Raw genomic sequence first — 17,821 nt, forward strand, 5'->3', positions numbered from 1 at the left:
GCAAATATGGGTTTGTGTGTCTGCGTGTGTGTGTGTGTTTGTATGTATGAGAAAATGTTCTAGCCGAAAAAAGCGGAATAGTCTCGCTGATACATGGGTGGTTTTAGTGTAAAGCAGATTGAAAAATGCTCTAGCGACCGGTGCAGAGGGTCCCTGCTCTCCACCATCGGCTCCGGCCGGAAGTAGTCCACTGTTTGAAGAAAGGTACCATTTTGCCATTTTGGTAGTATTCTTGGTAGGCTATATTTTTTTGTTTTCTAGTAGAGTGTGCGCGCTCCGAGATCATGAAAGAGGCAGTGAGAAAGAGAGAAAAGTATGGAAAAGGTTGGATTTTCAAAATAGTCATGTTATGCGAATGACACCGAACGACCTAGTTCGCGTAACCCAGCCCCTTACGTTATGCGCAATACGAAGCAGCATTAGTTAAATTAAAAAAAAAAATCTGTGTTTCTGCAAACCAGTAGAATAAATTGTAACAATTACCATGGCAACGTGGATTGTTTCATCAGTCGCCATGGTAATTTTCAGTTTTGATTGCTGGTTTGAAGTTCAGAAGGCATTTGGCAGCTAGCGTTTAGTGCTGAGAATAACGATTCAGTAAAATATGCCAATTCAGAGTGAGTGAGTTGGAATGGAGAGTCAATTCTTTAACTCGCTCAAAATGATTTGACTTACTCTCTTGCGTAAAAGGAATCATAACGATTAGTAATGGTGCGTAGATCATGCGACCAATCAAAACCCCATTTTTTGTGACCCTTTGGCCAACCCATTCTGAGCGAGCCAAATCTTTCTTCTTCTTGGCGTATACGAGCCGGGGTATATCCTCCTACGCTAAGTCGAACAATTTGTTCCCTTACTCGTAATCAGAGCCATACCGACTCTGTCCGAACTCCTATGTACGGGCTCGTCCTTAAGGAAATTACACCTATGCGTGTATCCGGACGGCAGAGTGTTAATGAGAGATTCATGAATCTCAAAGATTCAGCAACTGATGAAAAGTGATGAGAATAAAATGGGTAGAGGAACCTCTTTTATGTTTGTTTTTGATCGTATGATCCACGCCAATGAAACAATCATGCAGATTCGTGAATGATCCATGAAAGATTCATTAAGGTTTCGGAAGAATCATGAACGGTTGAAGATTCGAATCCCAAATGATTCATCAATCCATCTGAATGAATCTTAGGTGAAAGATGAATATGAATGATTCTCACCATAAGATTCATAAGGCACAACACTAGCAACGACCGTTTTTGGTCATGCCTGCCCTCGTTAGGGGCTTACAAGACTTTTTCCCTTTGTGTACGTGGATAGTCAGTCCTCTCGTACAGGAGAGGGTCCGGTTTCGGTTGGGATTCGAACCCACGCCGTCGAGGTGGTTAACTCCGGCACTCATGGGCCGATTTTCTAACCGGCAAGTTAGCCAAAATCAATCATATTGAAAAATTGAATCAATTCATTCATGAAAGCAAAAGAAGCTATCGTTTCGCTTGAACTAAACGACTTGGTAAATCTTATCTCTCATAGACAATTTTTAATCCATATTCCCAACAATTTGAGTATAAACTAATGTACGGAATTAAAAGGACATTTATGCTGTATTTGTCTTTTTCCTGCCTTTTGTACGACAACTTCTTTGTCGCTTTCTCCCGTTCTCTGCTGGCTCCTTGATGAGGCTGACCGCGGTGTGTGCCGTGTAATGTGTGTGCGTGTGTGTACGTGTGTGTGTGTGTGTGTCCTTTTGTGATGCGATGAGACGTAGTATTTAGTATTGGAGTAAAAAAAAACGACATTAACCAAGATTCTTAGCGATTAAGTGACCAAACTAGACTATGAATTGGCTACCGATAGTAAGAAAAGTAATAAAAGAAATTAAAAAAAAGAAAACCACAAATAATTAAATCCTCTCCTCGAGTGAAGCATGAAAGCGACACCAACTTGATAGCAGACGACAGGGCAAGGCAGATCGAAGAATGAAATGCATCCAGAAGAAGAGAAATAGCGCTAAAACAATGTACTCTCACTACGAGCCGCCATTCGGGATGGGGGGAAGGGTGGGGGTCTGAATTTGGCGCCACGCCAACAAGCATGAACGACCCACGACGAGTTGCGGCTTGCGGCATAAACCACACAAGCGAAACACAAATAAAGATTAACCATAGAAAATATTTCACTGTATCTCAGAAAAAAAAGATTGAAAACTGCATACGGCTGTCTTGCATTGGATGGATCGCGAAAGAAAGCCAAACTTCGTTTGTTTGTTGGCGTAAGGATGGATGATATGCTCCAAGGAACTGCCTAGAATTGAACGCCGGATCTTACTGTTTTTTTTCTCTCTGGTAAAGTCGTTATATCTTAGAATAAAACTTTTACATAATGTAAGTGATGATATTGATCATTTTAAATGGACGCCTCTTCTTCTTTGCTAATGTTTTTGTAAATGTTCATTTTAGTCCGATAATCACATCTGTATGGTGTGCCATTGTGGAGCGTATGCGTTCATTTAGTTTTGTTTTTAACATTAAGCTCCATGGTCAAAAACATTCTTATCACTAGTTCCGTTCTTTCCGGTCGTTCCCGCACCGAGATAAAAAGCCAAGTGCAGTGTAAGGGATAGAAATATTTATTTGTATTTACAAAAAATATACTAAAGGCGGCTGCTCTTACGTAAACCTATCAATAACTCACATTAGTTCCCTTGCCGGAGGCTATTCCATTCGGCCATGTTTCACGTTCCACTTACGATAAGTCGCGCCCCGGGCTCGAGCGAGGGCCCTTGGAGGATTGGCGACCAATGATTGCGCCCTTTCGAAACGAACGAAACATTATTCAATATCATTCTTTATCCGAAAAAAAATGCGTCATTTACGTCTTTTGTTGCGTCGAGGAAAAAAAAGAATGTACTTTGCGATCGAGCAAAGGACGAGTGTCAAATAATTTAAAACAGCTAACGTTTTCCCTGGCCAGCGTTGTGGGCCCCGTTTTTTTCTCATCGACCCCCATCCGGGTGTTTCCAGTGTTCCAGCTTCTACTCTGGATTCTCAGCTAAATTTTTCTCCTAGTGACCCTTTGAAGCGGGGTCCGTGTCAGCGGGTTGTGTTCGGTATAGGAGTCGCCACTGCATGCCTCCGATCTAGCTCGCCCTAGGGGATGAAGTTACCGCCGCCCGTCTCCCGCGGTTTGTCCGTGGCGTACTTCGGTTTACAGACACATCCACTCTCCACCAGCACGTAGTCCTGGCCGGTGAGCGTGACGGGTCCGAGGGGAATCACTAGGAACAGGTACGGCACGTACGTCTGTGTGCACTCGCCTCGCACGACATCACATTCGGACGATCTGTTGATGGGATGGAGTCGATGGAAAAAATTGGATTAGTATTATTATAATTATTTTACTGTAACGCCCCTGATATTCTCCGTTCTGCCGATTTCTAGAAACTCGAGATTTTGCTCTTATGATTTTTCTATTTTTATCTAAGACTTATCTCTAATTCATTGCAGTTTTTTTCATGAAAACATAGTGAAACAAATTTAACGTTCGTGGTTAGGCAAAATAAAATTGTTTGATAATATTTCTTCATTTTTTTCACTTTTATCTATGAACATAAATTATGACAGCATTTAAATTCGTTCTTCTTTTTAAATTCTAACATCGAAAGTTAAAGCTACTTATCCTTGACATTTTTTAAAATTAAATCTATATTCTACACCAGGGGTCGACAAAGTTCGGCCCGCCAACTGACTTTATCGGGCCCGTACGAAAATTTTAGTGCTTCATACAAAAACCCATCTCAATTTTGATCGGATTTCTTCGCGACGTCAGGGTTGTTTTCTTCCCCAAAATTCATATGTTTGAATACATATACATATGTTTGAATAAACTTAAAATTCAACAAAAATAAATATGAAAATGTTAAAAAAAAGTTTAACGGTTTAAAATATTTTGTCTTCAACTACTTTTTATGTAACTTTACTTTACATTACTTTAGAAAAGCATATGGCCCGCGGCCATATATAGAAAGGCATACCTTAATGTTTTTTAGCTACCTAAAACTAAATAATTTAGGTTACTGATTTTTCTCATCACGTATTCAAATAAATACCCAAAAAATTGCTTGCTACTTGGTAGGCGACGATTTCTCGAAAGTCAACGCAAACGAAAGTAAGTCATCCACCCGTCCTCGAAGGACGGTCTGTCCGGTTTCGCTTCACCGTACCGGTGCACCGAAATCGATGCAGAATTTCGCCGTGGACAAACTCTCAATGCACATATGTATCATCCAACCATCCCCCACCGGCCATGTCCCTCGCCCCGGGAGAAAATCGGTCAAGTTTAAAGGCCAGCAAAACGGCGCTTGGTTGCTGAGGCTGAAGAAAAGGAAACCATAGTCGACTAAATTCCGGCCAGCCAAGCGATATGTTAATGCCGGTATAAATTCGCACGATAAGCGGCAGAAGGGGGAGGGAAACCTACGGCAGTAAAAGTTAAAACTTTCCCATCGTCCGAAAGTCACGCTCTTTCGTTCGCTTTCGGTGGACAAATAAAGCGGCATTAAGTATTTCGCGATATAAAACAAAGCGCACACACAGTGGTTCGTGTGACGGCGAAACGGGGGGCGGAACGAGTGAAACCACAAATGCGCGAATGTATCCGACCACGCTAGAAATGGCCAGCGCTGGAACTGTTTGCATAAGTAATCGTCCGCAAAGTAGCCCGCGAAACAACAAAGCGGGGCGTTTGGAAAGAAGGAAACATTTAACGGGTGGCAAACTTTCGATCGATCACGTGTGCCATCCCCAGCTACGTTAAATGATGCGATCGTACGATAGCCATAGTAACGATTCGTTAATCGATGCGATGGGCAACATCACACCACAGCATAACCCCCAGCTGCATTAATTCATGCGTCGTGCGACAAATCGCGTACATTAACATACAAAATAAGAGCGTACATTTAGCGTCTATTAGAAGAGATACAAACGCCTTATTGTACGCTCTCGTAACGTTTCGACCTGGCGGTTGCCTACATGTAGGCGCTAAATGTAAACGGTTTTTTCGGTTTAAAAATTGAAAATTCAAATTTACTGTTACTTTTTAGTTTTATTGAATCATTTTATTATTTCTATTACCTCACCCATATTTTTAACAAATTTAAATCTTAATTTTCTAAAATTAACTAGTTTTGTCGCTCATGTACTGTCGATGAACTTAAATTGTTGATTTTCCCGGTTCTGTAAAATAAAACGCCACATTATTGCAAAAGTTTGACTGAAATTTAATAACATACTTACATTGTTTGATGATATTACTGCTAATAGTAAGCAATCTATTCCGCTAGAAAATTCCGCCAACCACGTAATAACAAATTACTTATTATTACTTACGCAATACGGAATGCCGGCTTGCTCTGTATAATGCAAAATGGTCTACCCATAGTCGGCCTGGGGTAGTCTTCGAAATACGGTGTGATCCTCGTGATACGTCCCGGTTCCTTCAGTGGAGTCGCTCTACACCTTGTTATTTGTGTCCACCATCTAACGCCACCCTTACTTAATTCCAGGGCACAAACAGTGGTCGGAACGGCGACCGCTGGAACTGAGGCGTAACGGGACCACCTCCGTTGACGATCTCATCAAACCTGCAATAAGATATTGTTGGCACTTATTGTGTTTGAACCATACCGAAATACAATTGCATTCAACTTACCAACCACTCTGCCGTGTCAGGATAAGGAAGTGGGACTGAAATGCACAATGCATTCACGACCATAAACAAACATTCCTCAATTACCGGTTCCCGTACCGTTTTGTTAAACGATCCACGTTTTCTTTGTACAGAAAACATGTTTAATGTTTCAAAACTTACACTGGACACTCACTTTTCACGTTGCTTTTGCTGCTAAACCAAAAACAGTCTTTTATTACCGATTAGAGTCCTCTAAGCGCTGAGCACAAGTTTGTTTTGGTTCGAAGACGTCAAACAACAACAAGACCCAAGAAGAGTTCACACGGAGGTTACCTCATAATCTAATTGAATTTTGAATGTGGTATTAAACTTCAGTTTTGCCTATTGAGGTGCATGGAAATCAATTTTTCACCATCCCAACCAACAACATTTCGTAGGCAGAAGACAAAGTGGTCCAAAAAATACGTTTAATGTTTTATTATTCAATCGACGCAATTTGTTCTAAATGAACCAACCTCCTTTTTATGTGTGTGTATCGCGGAGCACACTAGCGCCTCTTCTTATTGTTCCTGTGTGACGCGGATGGTTTGGGAAGCTTTGGGGTTACAGCCGTTATGCTGTGGTGTTATGTTGCCCATCTCATCGATTAACGAATCGTTACTATGGCTATCGTACGATCGCATCTTTTAACGTAGCTGGGGACGGCTATAACCCCAAAGGTTCTCAAACCATCCGCGTCACACAGGAACAACCAGAAGGGGCGCTAGTGTGCTCCGCGCAACACACATATGAAAAGGAGGTTGGTTCATCTAGAACAAAAAGCGTTGATTGAAAAAGAAAACATTAAACGTATTTTTTTGCACTCATTGTCGTCTGCTTACGAAATGTTGTTGGTTGTGATGGTGAAAAATTGATTTCCTCTCATCTCAGTAGGCAAAACTCTTGTTCAGTACCACATTCAAATTCAATCAGATGCTATATGAGGTAACCTCCGTATTAACTCTTCTTGGGTCTTGTTGTTGTTTGACGTCTTCGTACCAAAACAAACTTGTGCGCAGCGCTTAGAAGACTCCATTCGAAAGAATATTTTTGCTTTAACAGCAGAATCATCGTGAAAAGTTAATGTACAGTGTAAAAATGAAGACGATAAAGGTATTTCTCTACACGGAAAATATAAATCATTTGGCAAACTTTGGCACGAGAATTAAAGGTGAATGTAGTTGTTTACATTTCAGTCAAGTTAAAACTGCATTGTGCATTACGGCTCCACTCTTACATCCTGAGCCAGCAGTAAGGAGGCAGTTGGTAAGTTAGATGCAGTTTGATGTTGGTATGGTGCGTAATCAATAAAACCCATAAAAGTCTTATTGCAGGATTGATGAGCTTATCAAAGAAGGTAGCACCGTTACCCTGCTGTTCCAGTTATCGCTGTTTCGACCAGTGACGCGGACAGTGTTTGCGCGTTGGAAACAAGTAAGTGTGACGTAAACCAGAAGAAGAATCAAATTGTGAGGATCACCCCATCACCCGTATTAGCTGACCATCACCCGTATACCGAACGGAATCGTGTCGCTGCCCGGGAAACTCAGGTATAGGTAGAGGTTATGTTGCTGTCCAATTTTATCTTTCTTTTCTCATGCCCATTGATTGATCTTCAGGTAGTGTGAGAGGCTCTGAAATTTCCGGCTCGAAAATTTCCTTACTGCACAAGTTGCCGCAGGCGTCCGGCTTCCGGTAGAACATGCGGCCGGTTGTATATAGACTACATGCGTTGTGTGTATTAAACAGCGCAAGCCTTCATTCCTTTTTGTGTAAGTTACATTTTATGAATAGTGGAATTTTTATTTTTTCACTAATCAAATATTTCTGCCGCTCTCAACATGTTTTATAAATGTAAATAAATAATCTTCACTGACAGCACCTGCTAAGGCGAAGCAACTAAAAGATGGATGAAACCACCAGCTTGCTTATTAACAGCAGTTGAATTAACAAACAATGTAAGTATGCATTTAAATATTTGAAACGTTTGCAATAATAGGGTATTTTATTTTACAGACTTCACAACCTAGAACCATCATGAGAGCAACGTAAATACGTTCAGGACAAATACCGTTCATTTGATGACATAATTTGAAAAAACATGGATGTTGTAATGAAATGAACAAAAAAAAAAAATAAAACCGAAAATTAAACAGTAAATTGGAATTTGGAATATTTAAACCGAAAAAACCGTTTAAATTTAGCGCCTACATGTAGACAACCGCCAGGTCGAAACGTTACGAGAGCGTACAATAAGGCGTTTGTATCTCTTCTAATAAACGCTAAATGTACGCTCTTCTTTTGTATGTTAATGTACGCGATTTGTCGCACGACGCATAAATTAATGCTCCTGGGGATGGAGGTTGGCTGCTCTGTTTTGGCGCGCCATTTTCCGACGAAAAATGATACGGCGATGATTTTCCGGCGAAAAATGATACGGTGGATGCTACCCGGGGCCGGGAGAAATCATATTCTGTTGATTTATGGAGTTGCAATAAAAATAAATTTAATCGGTGCTCCCTTCTTCAGCCCCATTCCCCCCCGGATACTTACTCGCACACCTCGAAGACAACTTGCTGCAGGAGATCGGGAAACTTCTGCACGATCGTGACCGGCTGGCCGGAAGTGAGGCTGACGCCGTACATCGGGGCCGTGGTGTTGTAGCGGGTCTTGCACAGGCGCGACGGCGTGTCCCGGCACTGGCTGCCGTCCAGCGAGCGACCTTCGGGGCAGAAATGGAAATCGAAACGATCGTGGATTAGAAGACGTGCCGGGAAGAATGGATAATGTGCCGACGGTTGATGGTGGTGAGGTTAAAATTGAAAGTTTCCTTCCGTCCGTGGAGTTTCTTTCGCTCATTTTTCTTCAGGTGGCTTAACTCGTTCTAAGTTTAGATCGCCATGGGATTGGGGAACCAGTGGAATACTAACTACATCCCATCACATTGGACTAGCAGGCCCGAGTTTGGCTACAGAATCGTAATAGATGTTTGTTTGAGAGTTTATGCGCCAAGATTATACTATTAGAATTTGGAGTAGGACCTTGTTTAACCAACAACTTCTAACACTGCAAAAAGTTGGGGAAGTTAAAAACTTTAAAATTCAGTTTTTTTTAAACGGGAAAATTTAAACAGCACAAATATACTTCGAATGCAAATTTTTGGGTTCGAGAAAATTTCAACCGAAGTAAAAGATAAAAAAACTGGAAAAAATTATCGTGCTCAAATTCAAGATAAAATGTTATTCGTACTCTTTGAAGACTATTTCTTAAATTCTACAAGTTCAGTTCTTTGTATAAGGTTGGACGGAACAGTTTAAAGTTAGACTGGTGGCAAAACCCAAAGCACAGTATTACACTTGAATTTTCTTGGATTTCGGCCATGACTGCAATTTTATGAAACATGCTGTTTAAAAATGCGCTGTTGTGTGTGATTATGTGCAATATGGTGTGCTTAGGATGGACAGCAGAAAGAGAAGCTACAGCCGATATGCCAACCGTGATGGAAGCGATCGTTCACGCTATGATCGATTTTCGCAGGGAAATCTTGGACAACCTGCAACTGTCGCTTGAGTTCCACACGGAGCAGCTGGAGGAAATAAAGCAACACACGAAGTATATGATAGAAGAACAAGACAAAAAGATGAAAACTGAGATTGAATCAAGGTTTAAAGAACTTCGTGAGGAGCTAAATAGCACATTGGACCGACAACATAATAGCTTATACTTTCAAATACAAAACCTGAATAATCAAAGCACCGAAAAGAACAAAATGCTTCGGGAAGATACAAATAAACTTTGCAATGAAACTTCTCAACAAATCATGAGTATTGAAAAAGCACTAGATGAGATGAGCAGCGTGTTGGTTCCTAGCTCATGTGACCGGATGAAATCTAAGTCCTCAGGAATTTTTTACGTTGGTCCTTATGGAAACATTGCACAAAAATTCTTGGTGTTTTGTAACTTTGAAAACAACTTCAACCTCGGCGGTAACTTCACAGTGTTCCAGCGACGGATTGATGGGTCCGTCGATTTTTTCCGCAACTGGACGATGTACAAGTACGGATTTGGAGACATAAAGGGAGAGCATTGGCTGGGTTTGGAAAAGCTTCATGCTATGACGAGATCGAGAAGACACGAGCTGTTGGTGCTGTTGGAAGATTTCGAAGGAAACTCAACCTATGCGCTTTATGATGAGTTCAAGATTGCGAGCGAGGAGGAAAAGTACAAGCTCACCGTGGGAAAGTATTCGGGTACCGCTGGTGACTCGTTGGAAGTCCATAATGGGAAGAATTTCTCTACATTTGATCAAGATAATGGTGGATCCGATCATAACCTTGCTAGAATCTTAGAAGGAGCATGGTGGTTTAGAAACGATTGGGACTCGTATGTATACCACATGTAAAACATAGCCACACATATCGTGTCTCAACACATACAAATTTTGTTTTCTTTTCTTTATATTGCAGTCATTTGAACGGCCCATATCGACCATATAGACATAACGGTGATCATAAGCATTATGGATTGGATTGGGACTCATTTCGACATTTGTACTCGTTGAAATCAGCAACAATGATGTTTCGCAGTCGTCCCTCTAACTAGCTCTCGGATGCCCTTGGCCAATCGTAGGATTTGCAATGAATTTTTGATAGAATATCCCCCTCAACAGATGTATCAAAGCTATGAAATTGCATTGAAATTGTTATCATAATCAAAAAGGCTTCTTTTAGTATAACCAAAATATCGTCTTAACGTTAAATGAAAGTGTCTTGCAAAATGTTTATTTCTATATTTCTACATTTTTAAATAAATTTGGTGAGAAAAAATGATGCGTAAACATTTTTTTTCTCTGTTTTGACGTGTTGAAAATTGTGAAAAGAAACATTAATCGTGGCAATCACATAAAAGAGAGCACTGAGAAATGTCCCGAATACTAACTACATTCCATCACATTGGGCTAGGAAGAGTTTATGGGCCCTCTTGATTTATTAGTGATTTTTCTGGAATAAGTCCTTGTTTGGAATAGGTCCTTGTTTAACCAAACAACTTCTGACACTCCAAATTAAGATTTTTGAAATGGTTAAATTTAAATATCACACATATATTTCGAGTGCAAATTGGTGGGTTCAAGAAACTTTCAACCGAAGCCAGAGATAAGTAATACTGGAAAAATAGCGTGCTAAAGAGTAACACAAACATTTTGAACAAAAGCAATTTGATTCATCATGTCTTGAAATATTTTAAGCAAAAAATACCATGGAACTTTTTCGTAATGTTACCATCGCTGTACTAACAAAAAAAATTAAGTGTTTGTTACCCTGCGTAACGATATCTTGTGACTCATTGAAGACAGTTTTTATTCAACCAAGTTCATGGGCCCGCTTCTAGAACCCCGAGGCGTTGTGTTAATCAAACAGATGGGATGATATTAGCATATTGTCACGTTAACATCTTCCTGCCAGTTCACCTCCCAAGAGGCGTGTGTTTCCGGTTGGTCGATAAGAGTATGTTAAACCAGACGCGCATTGGCAGAACAGTTACTTGAGATCCGTTACAACGATTCGTAGCGGTTCAAAAGAAAGAGTAAAAGCCATCGAAGGAAACGATCTTGCCCGTCTTGAAATCATTCTTAGAATATTTAAACACTTTGAGACCTTCTTGCTCAATGTATTCTGATAAAACATATAATTTTTGACAGCAACATTGTTGGTTCGTTAGAAAACTGTAACTTTTCATTTATCATCTACTTGGAAACACGATCTGAACCTAATACAAGCCTTTACCTTTTAACATAAATTTAAATTGATAACGAAAAATGTGTCGTTAGTTGCCATGGTAATTTTTGTCAGCAACATTGTTGGTTCGTTAGAAAACTGTAAATTGCGAATGCATATTTTTAACTTTTCATTCATCATTTACTTTTAAACACGTTCTGAACCAAATACAAGCACCTTTTAACATAAATTTAAATTGACAACGAAAAATGTGTCGTTAGTTGCCATGGTAATTTGAGACAATACATGATATTGTGATGTTCCGGAAGGCATCTGGCGTTCAGTGAGAGTTGTTATCGTTTAAAATGGGCTTTATATGTTTCGTACACAAAAAATAGCAAATGTTACCCATTTTAATCTCAACATCATTCGTCCGAAATCTTGCCGGTTAACTTCATTAATCGACACTAACAGACCGAACAGCACCTGAACAACAAGCGAGTAGCCTAACAGTGGCGTGCAATTCGCGTTGGTCATTTGTTTTAATCGATGTGAAATTGTGGAAATTTCGCACGCATTCACGCGCACGTACCGCTTGGTGGGTGGAAAAAGAAAAAAAAGGTAGAGTCGTTGCCCTCGTTGGAGCCCTTCGGAAGCCGGGTTTTCGGGTTGCGCTAAATTCCGCACGCCATCGAGCCGGAGAGTGGAAAGCCCATTCCCTCACCGCCCTATTTAGCGCGCACCACGAGACGACCTACTCGGGTCGGACAGTGGCGAAATTAAATCTCACGCCACTTTTGCACCACAACTTTAAGGGTTTTCGAGCCAGTGACAACTTTTACCTTGCAGAACTTCAGCATCTCTCCAAATGGTCACGATTCGGTACGATCGATGTGTCGAGTTTTTCCCACGCCTGGAACGCGAAAACAATCGCTTGCATGCCATACCACCACGACCCTGAACCTTGTGAAGCTTGTGGGCACTTTCGACACTGCCTTGACCATAAAGTGCGCCCCGTTTAGCGGCTCCCGACGTCACCACCCCTAGAGGGAGGGCTGTTGAAAGGTGGAGCGGAAAAAAAGGTGCTAAAGAACCGTGAAAATGGTAGGCCGGCCCGTTAGCTTCGCTTTTCCTGCCCCAGCGCTGGACGAACGGGAAAGTGAGTTTTGCTTCCATCTTCTCCTCCACCCTCCGACGTTCTGTTCGATGCACATCGAAAGCGATTAATTTTTCACATTCACTTCCGGTTTGCGCCACAGCGCAGGTGGCGTGGTTTGTTTTCTTCTTCGAGACTTACATTTTCCATACACCACGCGAGCTTTCGGTTTTCTTGACCACCACGTTGCGGAACGGGTTTCACGTGTTACTAATCTTAGGGAGGGGGGCGAAAGGTATTTTATCTAGCAATTTATCCCAACAGCTAAGAGTCTTATGTACAAAACAAAATTGTAAGGAATTAGGTGTTTAAACACTTAAGCCTAGTATGTTTTACCAGATCGATATTGAGGGGATGTTTTCCTACGTTTGGGAACGTTTTTTTTCCAAGTTCTGCTTACACTAATTGTCTTCAAACCCTCATGTTACGTGTAGAGGACTGGAATTTGTTTAGCAAACGGGGATCAAGTTGTCGACCATGATCATCTCGTAGGAAATGTTTTTAAAGTACTGCCAATTGCTTATCTCCATGTCAAGTGTGATTTCGAGATGACTTTCTAACAAGCTTTCGCAAAACAAACACTTCAAATGCTTCCTATGGCCTTAGCTTGAACGGAATGTCCGGTTTGGGGGAATTTATGCAAAACTCATAAAAATTGTAGCAAAATAACATATGGGCTGTTTTAATCGGCTGCAATATTATAATGTTCAAACTTTTCAAGTGCTGTTCAAAGTTTTTCAAGAACTATTCAAAATTGGAAAAATGAGAAGTCTTTAAGTCTACAAAAAATCGAACACATTCTTATCTCTGTTTGTGCAGGGTTAGGCAATGACTGTACGCTACCGTTTTTTGCGACTGTTGATTTGTACTACTGTGTCCAAAAAGTAAGGTGACTTTGGTACGCAAACTGTGCGCGTCCAAGGTATTGGCGGATTATTATTTTTTTAATGATGAAATATATGTTTTTGGCTTCTTCAGCAAATTTCATGTAAAAATATTCATCAGGATAGGAGATATGATTTTTTTTGTGGCCTACTACACGTATGACCCTCGTTTTTCGTCCCTGGCCACATTTGGGGAGCAAAGAATTTGCTTAAAATTTTGTATGCGTAACTAATTTTTAGCTGCGGATTCGTTGAAATAGCTTTTGGTGATGCAGTAATGTCGAAAAAAAAATGTTTGCTAGGGGTTTAGTGAATTCCAAAATGGCCGCCTGGGCCACAATGGCCAAAAGGGCGTCATGGGACACATTACCCTCAACGATTCCTCATTTGACGAAGCTCACGTTCAAAATATTAGGGAATCAATGTTAAATAATCGTCGATTGATGATAAGAGACTTCACCGATAATAATAAATTATCAAAAGTATCAGTAAATATAATTTTAGAGGTGGTTTTGGGCCTGGAACTCGACTGGTACCAATATCGTTGAATTTTTTTGAAAAAAGGGGTTGCGTTGAAATGAGTGAAACAGCGCTATCCGACTAAATTGACAAGACGAAGTGCATTATTACTCTAGACGAGACTTGTAACTATGCTTCAGACTGTACAACAACCAATCATTCGAATAAATACCGTGCCAGGAATAAGCCAGAACTGAAAAACTAGCCCAACGAGGGTCATACGTGTAGTAGCGCACAAAATAAATCGTATCTCCTATCCGGATGAATATTTTTACATGAAACTTGCTGTAAAAATCAAAAACACATATAGCAAGAATAAAAAAATAACAATCCACCAATACCTTTGACGCACCCCGTTTGAGCACCACAGTCACCTTACTTTTTGGACACAGTAGTATATTAAGTTGAAGTATCGAATTAAAGTAAAGAAAAAACGAAACAAACGATAAATTGCAATAGTTTTGAAACCATGAAACTCAAGTTAAATAAAAAAAACACCTCGATATCAGAACCAGCGGTATTTGAAAATAAAATTTGTTTTTAAATATAATTGTTTCTCGGAATCAATTCCTCTATTTACGTCATGTATTTGAATAAACATGACAAAAATACATAAACATAATTTAATAAAAAATACGATAAAAAATTTATCTAACGTTTAGCTGAAAAAAGAAATGTTTACGTCATAAAGGCACAAGGTTTTTGTAATAACTCATGATTTAAAAAAACTACATAGAAAAGATCTTCGTATAGAAAAGCTGTTTTCGGTTGCCGAATGTTTTAAAATGTCTTTACTATGGCATGGACTTACTGTATCGTGTCCGGGCAGTCTCGAGCGTGGCCGCCTCGTTAGCATCGCCGTAGGCCTGCAGGAGCGCCCTCTGGGTGAGCTTGGGGTCGAGTGTAGGCAGTTGGCTCATCCTTCCGCGCCGCGACGAACCTCCCGGCGCCCAGTTGGAGAATGTCCGCGCGACCAAACTGGCCGGGTACGGGGCGTTGTTGGGCCCGATGCAGTTCGTGCTGTCCGTCAGCGCGTCGCCGGACAGGTACTTCAGGCTGCCACTGCTGGTGCATCGTTCCGGAGCCGCGCCACCATTCGTCGGACCGTCGGACCAAAGCGTGTGTGCCCGGGCGGACGAACTGACCAGCTGTGGACCGTACGCGGGGAGAAGCAGGAATGTGACAAGCTGCCGAATGGGAGAGAAACAAATGGACACGGTTAGGAAAGATAACACAAGCAAATCTGCATTTGATGTGGAAATATTCAATTACTGAGTAACGGTTTGTCTTTTTTCCGGGCATTCGAAATATGTTGCGTTTCTTGGATCACCCACTAACGGAAACCACGAGATCACCTCAACCTAGCTGCACCAATTCACACGTGAGGTTAATTAACCTACCGTGCAACCGTAACAATAAACCATCCCTTGTGGAGGGCTAATGCCTTTGACGATCGGAACATTCAAAATGGCATCAAGCAGCATAATTCCCAACGTCATAAGCATCCCCGGCACGAAGCACCAGGTCTCATGCTAAGGTGTTAACCTAGTATTTTCCCGGCGGTGAATTGGAATTACTGCAAATGGGACTAGCATCAGCTCACGCTTCAGTCCTTCTTTTTCGTGATTTCTTTGTTTGGCATTTCCGGTATAAATTTGAAACTCTAGTGAAGATTCCTCAGCTATGATTTGATCGTTGGCTAAAGGCGAGATCTAAGCTGACTATTCTGACTTCAACGCTGCTTTCGATACCGTTAACATTGCCATCCTGCTGAAGAAACTGACGAAAATGGGAGTGCACTGGGACCTTGTTTGTTGGCTCGAGTCTTACTTGTCTAATCGTTCACTTAGAGTTAAGATTTGCGACAGTTTGTCTGACGCGTTTTCAAATCAGACCGGGGTACCTCAGGGCAGCATTCTTGGACCCCTCTTATTTATTCTATTTATTAATGACGTCACCCTAGCCATAGATCATTGTTCCATGTTATTATACGCTGACGACCTAAAACTGTACTTGACTATTCGCGACACAAGTGACTGCTTTCAACTCCAGAACTGTTTGAATGTCTTTAACTGTTGGTGTTTATCCAACGGTTTGTCACTTAATGTTAGTAAATGTTCTGTCATCTCGTTTACGCGAAAAAAGTCACCGATTACCTTTAACTACAAGCTTTGTGACTCTGATCTTTCTCGCTGTGATGTCATACGTGATCTTGGCGTTTTACTAGACTCTAAGCTTAGCCTTAACGTGCATGTGGATGCTACTATAGTGAAAGCGAACTAAATGCTAGGATTTTTGTTGCGTGCGTGCAAAGATTTCCGTGATCCGATGTGCCTTAAGTCTTTATACTGCAGTTTAGTGTTACCCGTTGTCGAATTTGCGTCTGTGGTTTGGTCACCTGTGCACAGAAATAGGATCGATCGTTTAGAAGCTGTCCAACGCAGGTTTACTCGAGTTGCTCTTGCCCGTCTTCCCTGGTGGAACGGTGCGTCCCTGCCGGACTACCCGACTCGGTGCCTGCTGCTTGGTATTAACACGTTGGAACGCCGGAGGACGATTTCCGAGGTTGTTTTTCTACATAAATTGCTAACTGACCAAATTGATACTCCGTTTATTCTGGCAGAAATCGATTTCTACGCACCAAGTCGAGCCCTCAGATCTAGACCTTTGTTAAGCGTTCCTTTTCGTCGTAATGTTTTTTGTGCTCGTGATCCATTGCTCCGGATGGCCTCCGTGTATAACTTGACGCATTCCTTGGACTTTAATATGACTGCGGATTCGGTTTATCATATTTTACGCTATGCTCGCGCTTAATTGTTAAGTCTAGTCTTAAGATTTATGTAGGCCATAAGGCCAGATAAATTAATTAACGAAAATTGAAAAAATTAAGCTGTATCGTAGTATCTTGGCCCGTCTATTCAACATAATGTTTACCTCTTGATTAACAGATACGTCGAGGCAGATAATTTATCCTAAATTCATTCCTTAATGGGTAGCAAAGAGCATATCTCTGGTAAAGGTTTCTGTGCGAATAAAATTATGCTTTTTCTTTGCCACTTCACTGATATTGAAATCGAACATTTAATAACAATAAGCTCCTTAAAATTTTCAGACTTTCAATTGAGTTTAAAGTAACAAACAGTTAGTGAGAGGTGACTATTATTTTCGCTAAAGTTTTATAATTTGGAAGAAAGTGAAATATGAAAGTTTTGATTCCATGTAAAAGTTTTTGTACATATGTTATGTGACAAACAATCACATTTTCTTTTTTTTCTCTTCTTGGCGTAACGACCTCTTGGTCATGCCTGCCCGTTAAGGGCTTACGAGACTTGTTTCCCTGTTGTCGTACGTGGATAGTCAGTCCTCTCGTACAGGGGAGGGTCCGGTCTCGGTTGGGATTCGAACCCACGCCGTCGTGGTGGTGAGCCCCGACGCTCATGGGCCGATTTTCTAACCGGCGCTACCGCTCGGCTGTCGCGGACCCCCAACAATCACATTAAACCACACAAAAAAAAACATCAGAACACAACGAAAAATCATCCAGTTATAAAAACAAATCTTAAAATGAACCTTCAAATTGTGCCTTAAAAAAATGCCATCGAAGTCATTACTAAGAAAAGTTTTTTATAAAAGTAAAATCAACCGAAGTTAACTATAGGGTACGATCGTTCGTTACTCGAGCAATATTTCTTAAATTTTACAAGTTCGGTTCTTTGTAGAAGGTTGGACGGAACAGTCTAGAGTTAAACTGGTGGCAAAACCCAAAGCACAGTATTAAACTTAGAAGTGTGCTTGGGTTTCGGCCATATACTGCAAGTTTGTGA

The 17,821-nt window shown here is 41.0% G+C and overlaps 1 protein-coding gene across 1 annotated transcript; it reads right to left on the reverse strand.

Annotated features, from left to right (window-relative positions):
• Positions 1-3,143: 3,143 nt before the first annotated feature.
• On the reverse strand, positions 3,144-15,421 carry LOC131294491 (uncharacterized). The gene is made up of 4 exons (XM_058322537.1): positions 15,398-15,421; positions 14,809-15,184; positions 8,278-8,446; positions 3,144-3,336 (listed from the first exon to the last, which is right to left on the reverse strand). Exons 1-4 carry the CDS (start codon positions 15,419-15,421, stop codon positions 3,144-3,146), a joined length of 762 nt encoding a protein of 253 aa, XP_058178520.1.
• Between the last annotated feature and the right edge of the window lie 2,400 nt (positions 15,422-17,821).

The sequence above is a fragment of the Anopheles ziemanni genome, chromosome 2 (genome assembly GCF_943734765.1).
Source record: "Anopheles ziemanni chromosome 2, idAnoZiCoDA_A2_x.2, whole genome shotgun sequence".
Lineage (NCBI taxonomy): Eukaryota > Metazoa > Arthropoda > Insecta > Diptera > Culicidae > Anopheles > Anopheles ziemanni.